This window comes from Electrophorus electricus, chromosome 14 (assembly GCF_013358815.1).
Source record: "Electrophorus electricus isolate fEleEle1 chromosome 14, fEleEle1.pri, whole genome shotgun sequence".
Lineage (NCBI taxonomy): Eukaryota > Metazoa > Chordata > Actinopteri > Gymnotiformes > Gymnotidae > Electrophorus > Electrophorus electricus.
Genome location: NC_049548.1, coordinates 16,426,463 through 16,439,304, shown reverse-complemented (window position 1 = coordinate 16,439,304; position 12,842 = coordinate 16,426,463). Strand labels below are relative to the sequence as shown.

Genomic DNA, 12,842 nt, shown 5'->3' with positions numbered 1-12,842 from the left:
TAGTCGAGAGATGGCTTTGTACCACTACCCTATGTGTTTTTGTGTGCCTGTGTTTTTGTGAGCATGTGTTGCTATACATGTGTGAGTGGTAATGTGTGTGTGTGTGTCTGTGTGTGTGTGAGAGCATTCGTGTGTGTGAATTGGGCTGCATGTGGGTCACTATGCATAAGTGTGTGTTGTGTATCTGCTTGCAAAGCTTCATATAGCTTTAGGGCATGCAATTTTTTTTGGATCTTGTTAGTTCATTCCTGTCATCCTCTCTCTCTCTCACTCCATCCCTCCCTCTCTCATATGTTCGATGCTTCTCTCTCTCTCTCTCTCTCTCTCTCTCTCTCTCTCTCTCTCTCTCTCTCTCTCTCTCACACACACACACACACACACACACTCACTCCATTCCTCTCTTTTTTTAGTGCTTGGAGGGGAGAGGGAGAGGATGGGGAGAAGGGGTGGTCACCATAGCAACTATGCCTTAGCAAATATTCATCAAAACCTTAAAACAAAGAAGAACAGAAAAGCTCAACTTATGTGATGAATTCAACAGCAGGCAGGATTGAGACTGCTTCCATCCACAACCTGCTGAAGCAGGAAATGTGTGCGTGCACACGAGTGCATGTGCATCAGTCGACGAAAGGCTTTTCAACTGCAGTTTGGGCCATCTAATACTTGACATTTCCCTTTTTGTCTGGGGAATCTGGCAACTTTTCATCTTACTCACCACTTTCCTCCACTGCTTTTACTGCTGCTGTTCATTCTTCATCTGTCTCTGTGTGGCTGCCCCACCTTCACTTCTCTCCCAAGAGCGTGCTGCCCCGGGCGACACTGTGGTGTGTCCCCCTCCCTGTCTGCTGTAGCCCTTCCACCCCCCTGTTCCTGTCACTTCCAATTGGGCTGTGAAAGAAGACAGTACCTGGGGCAAAGAGCGAGAGAGAGAGAGAGCGAAAGAGAGCACGCGAGCGAGCAAGCGAGCGAGAGAGAGAGAGAGAGGGAGAGAGAGAGATGAGTAAGAAATCCGGCTAAGTAAACATTACATGAGTATTACATTCATATGATGAGCAAGATCAGTATAGAAATCCCGACTAAAAACAAAACAGGGCAAACAACAGCAAAACAGAAATCAAAAGTGACTCAGACACACAAATCTATTGGGCTGTCTTGTTGGGGTGAAATATGGTGCAAAACAATAACATATTCCAACATGATATGACAAATCTGATTGTCACTATATATATATATATATATATATATATATATATATATATATATAAAACCTGTTTTGTCAAATCAGCATGTGCACATGTGCAGAGGTAGACATACATGCCATGAGGGATGTCTATAGTTGTGCAGGATATGGGTCAAAGCGGACTGACTGTAGCACTTCACTGTGTGCAGGCCACATTGCCAAGGAGACTCAAATATTTAGAGGGCTCAGATATATTGAGGCATAGAAAGTTGGGCCTGTAAGTTTTGATACCCAATACTCTCCAGACACCCTCCCACACAAACCACACAAACAGGAATGCTTGGCTAGCTGCACAACTGGTTAGTCCAGATTTGGGGAAAAAAACCCCAAACTAATTCTGCACGTGGTAGTCATGGGTTCCACCCACAGGTGAACATTCAAGTAAGGTTACTCCACAGCTAAGTGTTATTAATTCAGAACTCCCAAAATACAGACCATTGTTTTATTGCCACACTTCAACATTATTAACACTGGCAATAGGTGTTCATGGCATTCTATACGCAAAAACAGAGCTGACTCCGAAAAAAATAGCAATGGAGCTATCTCGGGCTTTGTGAAGAAGCAGCCTACTTAGGCTTAAGGTTTTATGCTGTCTTAGAGCGAGTCCGATTTAAAGTATTGCGTTAACTGTGTGTGTGTGTGTGTGTGTGGGTGTTGGGGGGGGGGGGGGTGTACGAGATCAAATAAGAGGCCAAGGAAACATACACAGGAATATAGACAAGGAAATATAGACAGGTCTAAACGGTTTCAACCGTCCGATGCTTTACTTCATCCAGTTCCGACTTCCGCCGCGAGCACGTTTCCTAAAAGGTGAGGCACAAGGGCGGAGCTCACACAGCTCCTCTAAATAGGGAACAGGAGGGACTATGATTGGGTAAGGCGCTACAGGTAACCTTTCCTTTTTTTATCCGAAACTCGTTTCGCTGTTCCACATCTTGCTCCAAACCGAAACTTGGATTATTCAACATTTATTTAGTCTGTCATTCGACTAATTTACGAATCCTGCTGTGTGTTCTGATTTGTTTTCTTGTTTACGGAGCGTCTAACTCGATAAGGTTTTAGCTTGTTATGCGAGGAGGTTGTTTATTTCGACTCGTAATGCAATATTCTTGTTGGACAACTTTCTTGGTATTAGTGGGTGAGTATTTGTCGGTATGTTTAACGTGATCTTTGGAGTTTAAAACAGAGTGAATTCACAAACTGTTGCTTTATTTCGCTCAATAATCATATTCTCTCATTTCCCATTCTAAGGTGTTTGGTCAAGTGAGGCACAAGGTAAGTTAATGATTTATGACTGTGTTTATTGGTTAGTTAGAGAATGCTTGAAAACCCTCGAGTATTTACCAAAATGCTTGGCTCTGTGTGTTTCCTTATTGTGTGTTTACCACCTTTTTCATTATACCAACAATCACGTATTACTATAATTGTTATATATGGAATTGATTATTTACGAAAAGTACCTTAGCTAGGTCACATTAAAAAGAAACAAGACAAAATATAATATTAATTTAACAATCAAAATCACAGGATGCAGTCATGCTTAATGCTTAATGTATTTTTTAATAATGCATACAAATGTAAGTAGACTACACAAACTGAAAGATAACAAATAACTTTTTATTCTGAACAATACAACAGGCAACTAGCCAGATCTTCTTTTTTTTTTTTTTTTTTTACTTTGGTAACCACATTAGTTATTACTTATTTATTTTCTTATTGACACTGGTTTTCTTAAGAAAGGTGGGGCCTATGTGAAGGCCAGCAAAGGAGAAAACTTTGTACTTGCATGCCAGCCTTTGGAACTGTAGCAACATGGGCTTTCAAACAATACTCCCTGTCCTCTGTCTGGCAGAATGCCTGTATGGACACCTATTTATCATCCTTCTGGTATTGTTTGCCGAACTGGCCAATCGGTGAAGTGGTAGTTGTTTTCCCTTATCAGTATTATTTTAGTGTGTCACTGGGTCACATGCATGTCAAAGCAAATACTTTGTATTTCATTGGTTTAACAGATTGCTTCGTACCTCACCTACCGGCTAACTGCAAAAAAGTTAGGTAGTATGTTTGCAACTGTGTGAAAATACCACAAAATATCAGTTCTTAGTGTTCAGCACATCCTTTTTTTTATTTATTTATTTTTTTTTAGTAGAGTAGGAAAGGTGAATCTCATGCCTTCTTTACACTATGTATGGTTTAAATACAGCAAATAGGTGCCAAGTTTGGTGAGTAAATCATTCGTTTATATTACAGATCTCTAAATCAAATTGGTCATCTCTATTAGCTAGCTAGTTAGGTTATGGTTTTAATTTTGTGTTTGTCATATCCTCATGCTCTGTATGTCCTCCTATTAGTGGGTGTGATGCCCTCCATTTAGGGTTATTTCCACTGTACTTCTTTAAGGTTGTTGCTCTTTGTTGCATTGATTCAGAAATTCTTGTATAGGACTTTAGATCCACACACAGACAGTACACTAGTCTGTATAACAAAACAAACTGTAACTAACATGATCAGTGATATTTTGTACATATTCATATTAAGTGAATATGTAGTTTTAAGTGATTTGTCATTCATTTCGTTCATTTAAAGAATTTAGCTTTTTCTTGTTAAGGTATTGGTATTAAGTCAAGAACAAGAAACACCTTTGGGGAGTGTTATGGCCTTTAAACATATTTGTAGAAAGTGCAAAAGTGTCATGCTTCAACCCTCATTTTTTCAGAATGCGGTCGGCCACCTCTGCAGTCCAGGATAGTGGGTGGGTTTGATGCATCTGAAGGTCACTGGCCATGGCAGGTGGATATTCAGGTATGTGGGTGACAGTGCTCAGTCATAAATGTACATTCCTTATAGAGCACTGGATAAGACTCGAGGGTGAGCTGATTTTTTTTTTTTTATGTGCAAAGCCCTTGCAATCACTGGGCCTGCTTATCTATGTGGCAGCAAAATTTAAGTCCGGGTCCTCTTAATGATGACACAGTACCTCAGTTTCTGTTAACTTTGCCACCTTTGTTCTTTGACAATAATCTGAAAATGTCAATTGATCCAATTATGCCATAACACCACCCTTTTTGTTTTTCTGCTGTTGTAATGTGATCAGCTTTAGCCTTATGGCATGATCAGACTTTCAGATACCTACCTGTGGGGTGTGGCACACTCAAGTTTCCACAGCCTTCAGGTTTTAAAACTCTAATGTATTTCTACTTGTGGATTCCACCATAGCCGGCAGATATGCTCAAGGGACATGGAGGAAGTTGTGCTAGTAGATTTTCTTGTTTCACTAAAATAGACCACCATATTGCCTACAAACTGTTGTTTTAATTTTAAAGCACTTATGCTGAGTCTATTGTTGAGCACAGAACAGAAGTTACATATGTTTAATCACTAAAAGTAGGTATTGAATGTGCTCTTTCATCAACATCCACAGAACATAAACTAGATATTTTCAATATGTATACATAAATACACCTTATTTACACTGTTTACCTTATTTCCATTATTTAAAATGTAATGTAATATTTAATATTTTTTTATAAAGTATGCTGTTCAGAGCATTTGCATGGAGCCAGTATAATACATGTTGTGAGCAGATAGCTATGAAGAAGTTCTAATGCAGTAGTTAAACAAATAAATGCAGCTTTTTTTTTTTTTCTAAACCTTCAGGCTCAAGCCTGAAGACTATATGGAATTATCCCTGGTGTTGGTGTATAAGCTGTCTACCTTGCACAGAGGAGATGTATGAAGTTTGTTCACACTTCTAAATGCTTCAATTTAGATTGGATAGTTTGAATAGGGAATGAATATGTGACTATATAAGACAATGGCACCTGCTGGGTTAATAGTGGTCCAACAAAAAATCCAGCCAACAGTGGTCCTGTGTTTGAAGCCCAACTAAATGAAATTATGTTTGGCAAAATTTTTGTTATAGTTCCCAACAGCTAAAGTTTCTAGAAAGCTTGGCTTTTGATGCTTTTTTTTTTTTTTTTTTTTACACCTAGCCCTAATGTGTTTTGGTGAATGGATCATGATTTGGTTTTGCTTCACTGCATCAGAGGTCAGGTGTAAATGCAATGTGATCAGATAACCCAAGTAACATTCACAGTGTGATCAGGGATAGATTTTAATCACATTCAGCAGAAATGTAAATGTATGCGATTTCTTTATCCATATACAGTGGAAGTATACCTATTACTATCTTATTTGTTGTGTCCAAATAGTCCATTTATCAAGTGGTTATGTACAGAAGTGGTAATAACAGCAGCTGAAAGACTTCTCCCTTGCCACTGTTGAGTATATTGACAACTGTCTTAGGTGTTGTTTTCCAGTATTTGACAGCATGCAATATACTGATGCAGAGACAATGTAAATGGCCTATGCTATTGTAGTGGTATGTATTTTGGATCTCTTTCAGGTCACACTAGAAAAAGAGCCAAAATACACTGGAGACACATTTTAATACATGGTGTACATGTAATCTTGCTAAAGAAAATCTGGATACTACCCAGATACTAAATGTTTGTTAATGCAGGGTGCAAGATTTTCTGTTTGTGGACATGGTAATTATTCATCACTGGTGACAAGACATTATTATATTTATTATTCATATCTGCAGGTGCAGATGCTCTTTCTGCGAGCGACTTACAGTTTTCAATCATGTTACAGTGGTAGGCAACTGTAGTGTTGGGAGTCATGCCCAAGGACTCTTATTGGCAAAGCAGAGTGCTTCAACCCTGGTCCCCCATAGGAGACACAGCGTTGTTACCCGCTACGCTATACCAACCATATATTTAACAGTCCATATCATGTAGCTCCACTCAGGAGCATCTTCTTTGGTTTGTGTACTGCATGCCAAACTTTTCGGTGAACTACTTTCTCTTGCCCCAGGGGTAGTTTGCTCTACCCCCACCATTATGCACATTGTGTTATCTCAGCGATAATCATGGTCACACCACAAGGGTCACGTTGATGCCTGCCCCAGAATCAGCGATCAGTTGTTATTAGGGATTGTATATCAAATTCCTGTATACCATGTGCGAGTTAATATGGCTAATGTACCTATTGGTCATGGTTTATATTGGGAGATGCTTTTAGAAATAGTGTTTACCATTTATGTTCAGTTCTAGGCAAACTCTCTTTACACAACATCATTTGGTAAAGTTGTAACTCAAGAAGTTCTGTGCCGAGCAGAGTTAGAGCTGCAGTTAGATCAACTTAGAGTGGCGTTATCGCTAGAGGCACTTTAGTATGGGGTTTCCCTGTCGGTGGGTGGGGAGGATACATGTAGTGTTTGGCTTGCTGCATCTGTTATTTAGTATATCCTTTGTAGAGTCTCATCAAAGTATCTAATTGCGATATGTAAATAATTGGCTTGCGTATTGCAATTTAAGGTAACACAGGTGGGTTCAAAGAGTGTTGTTAAGTCTTATATAAACACTAACAGATTTAGATGACTCCTATGCCTTTGAATCATTCTCTGACACTTGTAGTATTTAATATTTGACAGCCTTCCAAATTTAGAATTTAGGTACAAGTTGGTGTTAGACCTTGACTAAAGAACAAACACTATGCACTCAGTCATCACTGCCAAAACATTGGATGTGCAATATTCTGTAATTAAATTTCAGTAGGAAGTCTAAGAGAACGTGTCTAGCTTTTTGCTAATTGGTGGATATTATGAACCAGTTTAGATACATTCAATACATGTGCTGTTATACAAAGCTCATAAATACTAAGATGCTTTGAGGGAAAAAAGATGATTTTTACTTAATGTTTGAAATACTTCAAATAGTCCATTATTTCTTTACAGAAATTTGTTTTTCTGTTTATTATGCTGATTATCCAAGCTATATTAAACATCTGTATTAAGATGCCATATATGCTCTTTAGAAGTCCTTGTCATGTGAATATTTCCAAAATTAACTAACAGATGATTCACCACCTTTGTGCCAGAAGCTATCTGACTAATAAACAGAAACTAAAACTTTGAAGTCGGGAAAGAAGAACGTTGCTGTGGTTCTAAATGAAGTGCCTCATGGCAATGTTGGCTTTTTCACTGTATCATCTCTCACTAGTCACGCCTTCTTTCCTTTTTGCACTTTTTGCACTTGGCTAAGCGTTGTCGTTACTGAATCTTGATTGGAAATGGCTTCCTAAGCATTTTATACCTGAGTTTCTTTCAGTGTATAAAGTTAATTGACAATTGGTAACCCTTACATCGAACATACTTTTGTTAATAAACTTCTTGGTTGTGCTCCTCACTACAGACTTCTCAAGGACATGTTTGTGGAGGAACACTCATCTCTGTGGACTGGGTGCTGTCTGCAGCCCACTGTTTCCCAAAGTGAGTTTGAATATTTTCCTGTTCTGGAGATGTTGCTGTACTGCAGAAATGGGAACAAATAAATTTTTTTTTGCACTGTGTCGTTCTGCATGCATATGGTACCTTGCAGCCACTCACATCTGACTCCTAGTATTTGTCGTCAGTGGCTCGGTTTGATTTGCATGCTTAAGGTAATACCTCACCCAGCAAGGAAAACTTTGCAGATAAGGGACATCAGTCCATAGCAGTCAAGTACCCCTATGCTACATGAAGTTGCCTACTGGCTCTTTGCCAGCAGTGATGGGATGCTTTTTCTGGTGAGACCTTCCTTCATAGTTTGCCCCTTTTATCCCTCCACCCTTCCAGTCCGTCCGACACCTCTGCATACATTATCTACGTGGGGAGGCTAAGTCTGAATGGCTGGAACCCGTATGAGATGTCAAGGCGCATCACTAAGGTGATAGTGCCTTATGGGTACACAGACCCACAGTTGGGACAGGACATCGCCCTCGTGCAGCTGTCCTCCTCGGTCACCTGGTCTGACCACATCCAGCCCATCTGCCTTCCCAACTCGGACATGGTGTTCCCGCCTGGTACAGAGTGCACTATCACTGGTTGGGGTGACATCCGAGATGGGGGTGAGTGTAAAGGAGGAGGAGGAGGATGATGATGATGATGATGATAATAATAATAATAAACACTATATAATGCTTAAATACAATTTACAAGGTGCTTTACATAAACGATAAATAAAAGAAAGGTGCAAGTTAAAAGAAGTGCTATCACAGGGGACATAATGTAAGAGTACAGCAAATACAAAAGAGCATGACAGTAAAATTTAGAGATGAAATGGTATGAAAATTTAATGTCATGATTATAGGGTCCAAAATGTTCACGGTTTTAAGCATTATTGCAGTATTGTAAAACATTTGCTGAAAATGCTCAAAAAGAATTTTATTTATTTATTTAACTCAGTCTTAAGAAGACAGTGATGGTAATTGCAATGAACCCAACAACCGACATTAATATAGAGGAGTATAGTGTTTCTTACGCTGGAACTATTATAGAACCAATTGGACAACTGTTGGATTTTAATGCATTGGTTGGGTGACTAAACTTCTGTAATGTGTCATCATGTGAAAGGGGTAAATAAAAGTGTGCAGACACACAACAATGCTGACTAGACAGAGGTCAAAGCTGCTGCTGCTACTCTTGATGTTGTTTGGCATATTACTATTATTGTCCCTAAATTTCACATCTAAAGGAGATAGGCTAGCCCACATCTGTCCATTGAAATCAATTAATATACAGTAGTCTACTAGGTCCTTTATAGACGTTAGTTTCTCAGGCTATAAACACACTCAAAGTATGAATACATTTATAAATGCAAAAGTTAAGATACCTGGTATAACATTCCCATGCATGGCTCCAGTTGCTTAAAAGAGCTTGTAAGAGCTTGAGTGTGGAGCCAAGGAAGTATTATTCATTGCAAATCAAGCATAAAGGGAAGAGTCAAGTCTGTTTTATATGTTGTTTTTTAAAAGCATTGTTATAATGGGCTAATGTTGGGTTGTTTCAGAAAGCAATGTTAATGATGATTTAAATACATTATGTGGTTAAAGTACTGGGACACCTACATATCACACCTACAGGAGCTTCTATGACATCCCGGCATAATTCCATAGGCATTATTGTGGAGTTGGTTCCCCCTTTGCAGCTATAAACCTTTCCACTGTTCTGGGAAAGCTTTCTAAAAGACTAGATTATGTCTGTGGGAATTTTTTCCCATTCATCCAGAAGAGCATTTGTTAGGTCAGACACTAATGTTGGACAAGAGGTCCAGGCTTGCAATCTCTGTTCTAGTTTATCCCATAGGTGTTTGGGGTTGAGGTCAGGGCTCTGTGCAGACCAGTCAAGTTCCTCTGCCTTTATGGACCTTACTTTGTGCACTGGGGCACAGTCATGCTGGAACATATAAGTACTTTCCCAAAACTGTTCCCACATATTCGGAAGCATACAATTGTCCAAAATGTCTTGGGATACTGAAGAATTAACACTTCCCTTCACTGGAACTAAGGGGTCTAGGCCAACCCCTAAAAAAACAACCCATAGCATTGTTACTCCTGCACCAAACTTACAATGCAGTCAGTCAGTTGGCACAATGCAGGCAGGCAGGTAGGTAATGTTCTCCTGGCATTTGCCAAACCCAGACTCATCCATTAGACTACCAGGGAGAGAAGCATGATATGTCAGTCCACCAAACACATTTCCACTGTTCCAGGGTCCAGTGGCTGTGTGCTTTACAACACTCCATCAGACGCTTGCAGCTGCTTAGCCATGGAAACCCATACCATGAAGCGCCCAGCACACGGTTTTTTGTGCTGATGTTAGTGCCATAGGTTTGGAACTCTGCAGTTATTGAGTTAGAAGAGAACTGGCAATTTTACACACTATGCGCCTCAGCACTAGACTACCCATTCTTAGACTAATATTTGTAAAGGCAGACTGTATGGCTAGGTGCTTGATTTTATATACCTGTAGCAATGGAACTGAATGAAGCACCAAAAGTCAGTGATTGAGGTGTCCCAATACTTTTGTCCATATAGTGTAGCAGTGTATTCCAGGGTTCAGTCCCACTAACAGCAAAGTAGCTAACTGACTCAACACTTCACAAGAGATCAGCTATTTACTATTTAAATGGTAATATTGTCTGAAATTATACCATGAAACCAGTAACCATTTCATCCCTAGTAACATGCAGTAAGAGCAATGTAATTAAAGGCCTTAAAGAAAAAAAGGTCTACAATTTATTTGTGAATGTCATTTGTTAAAATCATTGAGAGCCCTCAGGTCATCTGGAAGAGAATTCCAGAGTTTGGGGCCATGGCAGCAATATGCAGCAATATCTTTAGTCAGCTGGTGGGCTGACCTGAGGCCTTCAGCTAATCTGAAAGCCCTCAAGGGTGCATACCTAGTAATAATACTGCTGAGGTAAAGACTGGCAAGACCATGTAAATGCTTAAAGGTCAGCAGAAGGATTTTAATGTCTGTTCTGAATGACGCATGGAAGGAAGGGCAACTCTTTAAAAATTGGTGTAATATGATATCTAATTTAGCCTGAATCAGAGTGCTAGGTGCATGAGCCTGATAACTGTAGTATTATTAATGGTAGTAATTATATTCAACAATGGTGAAGACAGTGTGGCATAGCTTGAAATTTGCCTTGGGAAGAGACTTTAAAAAAAAATCATTCTGTCATCATTTTATCAAATGTGCAGTTTGCTTATAAAGCACATCTCTATAAACATAACACATGACATTTCTGGGTGAATGTGCATTAAATAGACCATGAGCAGTGGGAAGTTTTATATTTTTAGGATATGAAGTAGCCTACTTGTGCTAGGCCCGAAGACTCTCTTTAGCCTTTAAATAAAGTGTAGAGTAATGGGTATAACAAGCCGTAAGAGATACAGATCATAGAGCTGCACTGGTACTGGAGAAATGCAACTTGGCTTCCTCAAACATCACAATTCTACTCTCTCTGCCTAGTCTCTCTGCAGGGGACGGGGACACTGCAGCAGGTGCAAGTGCCAATCATTGGTCAATCAGACTGCCAGGAAATGTTTCAGATCGGGGCCACAGAGGAAGTTAATATTCGCTATGATATGCTCTGTGCTGGCTACCAGCAGGGTGGCAAAGACTCCTGCCAGGTAAGTGGATATGCCTCTGTAATTGTACGTCTGTTTCACATTGCCACTAATGAGACCTGAAGGAAGTTTATGACCTCCTTTTGAGGTCTTCATAAAGAATTATATATTTATTTGCATGTTCACCTTGATTGAGTGCCCTGTTTTATCTAGTATACAGTATATGCACTTCTGTAACAGTCTGGCTCTTCCCAACTTGTTTTTTTAGGGGGATTCAGGGGGCCCTCTGGTGTGCCAGACTTCTAATGGCACTTGGGTACAGGCTGGAATTGTAAGTTTTGGTCTGGGTTGTGCTGTGGCCAACCGGCCAGGAGTCTATGCCAGGGTGTCGTCCTTTTCCAGCTTTGTCACCACGAACGTAAGGGAACTGCAACTCTATGGTGGAGCACGTCAGAACTGGGCTGGCTGGGCTGCAATTGTGACCAGGACTTTATTTGCACTGACATTGGCGCAGTTACTGAGATGAATTTTCCTTATGAAGTACCAAAAGAATGAAAATTAAATGAGAAATCAGAAACGAGAGACAAAGAGGCCATATTGTGTACATAAAACACAGTTCTCATTTTTTCCATTTCCCTTTGCTGGGCAGAACTCTCGAAAGCAGAACCTCCTCTAGCCTAACAGCCATTAGAGAAGCCATCATTTTAGTTCCAACTGACATTCAGTTTTAACATTGAAACTGTGAGCATGAAAATGTCGTTCAAGAAATCAGAAAACCCAACATATGACTGTCAGATTTACATTTAAGTAATTTAACAGTTTTAGCATAGATTTAACAAAATATTTCTTAGAGAAATAAATAGCTATGTTTTTAATGAACTGGCCTGTGATGATTTGATGTAAATAAACAATAGTTTTAAAATTGATGCCTTGTTCTGTAAACTATGTTGTGGGTGTTTCATTCAAATCAGTACTTGGGTGTTCTCTACCATCTTGCATATCATGCTAAATCTTTAGTCATTAGATGATATTTACGTCTTGTTTTGCTCAACGGAAAGTCATGTTTTAAAGTGTAAAATCACTGTCACATCAGAAAACACCACCACTCATTTATCCAATTATTATTATTTTTTATTTCTAACAAACATTCTTTTGTGATGCTGGTGCAAAAATCAGTTTTGTCGAATGCTAATTCCTACAAGGCATTTGTGAGGCATTGGACTGGTCTATGCGGTGCCGTTTCACTGGTCTGTGTTACATACCACACCTGGGTGGTGTCAGGCATGGTTCCACCAGTTGGGTGTGCTCTCACAGTGATCAAGGGACTGTCCTTCAGTCTCTCTTCTTCTGCACTCTTCAGTGCACTTGGAGCCACAAAGTACAGACACCTTTTTAGAAAGAGATTTCTTTCTTTTTTGCTGCTAAATGGTCTGATATTTTGTTTGTGGCTTGAGAGTTAAGATGTGATCAGTTTTGAGGATAATAAAAGTTGCGCAATGTAAATTCAGTATCACCTATTCTGCAGTTTTCAATACCACACTGAAGGTGTTAAATGACAGGTTTTGTATTTTTTTAACCAAAAAGCTTTATTTCATACCTGTGGCAAGCCATTGTTTGTCAAATTAGCACCAAAGTGGTCATG

General features: G+C 39.5%; 1 protein-coding gene across 2 annotated transcripts; it reads left to right on the top strand.

The window, feature by feature from the left end:
- Window positions 1-1,963: 1,963 nt before the first annotated feature.
- zgc:92313 (uncharacterized protein LOC436869 homolog) lies at window positions 1,964-12,126 on the top strand. 2 transcript variants are annotated; one of them, XM_027032664.2, is made up of 7 exons: window positions 1,964-2,050; window positions 2,492-2,515; window positions 3,957-4,042; window positions 7,498-7,574; window positions 7,920-8,191; window positions 11,103-11,263; window positions 11,469-12,126. In XM_027032664.2, the coding sequence occupies exons 1-7, from the start codon at window positions 1,999-2,001 to the stop codon at window positions 11,724-11,726; spliced, it is 930 nt and encodes a 309-aa protein (XP_026888465.1). In that variant the 5' UTR covers window positions 1,964-1,998; the 3' UTR covers window positions 11,727-12,126. The 2 variants fall into 2 exon arrangements, with proteins under 2 accessions (XP_026888465.1, XP_026888464.2); XM_027032663.2 differs by lacking the exon at window positions 1,964-2,050 and adding an exon at window positions 2,146-2,378.
- Window positions 12,127-12,842: the final 716 nt, after the last annotated feature.

What these genes read in the sequence shown, in the direction of transcription:
- zgc:92313 (XM_027032663.2), top strand. Translation starts at nt 2,309, where the DNA reads ATGCGAGGAGGTTGTTTATTTCGACTCGTAATGCAATATTCTTGTTGG. An exon ending in TTGGTCAAGTGAGGCACAAG is followed by an intron (nt 2,516 to 3,956) that starts GTAAGTTAATGA and finishes TCATTTTTTCAG; the next exon opens with AATGCGGTCGGCCACCTCTG. An exon ending in GTGGCAAAGACTCCTGCCAG is followed by an intron (nt 11,264 to 11,468) that starts GTAAGTGGATAT and finishes TTGTTTTTTTAG; the next exon opens with GGGGATTCAGGGGGCCCTCT.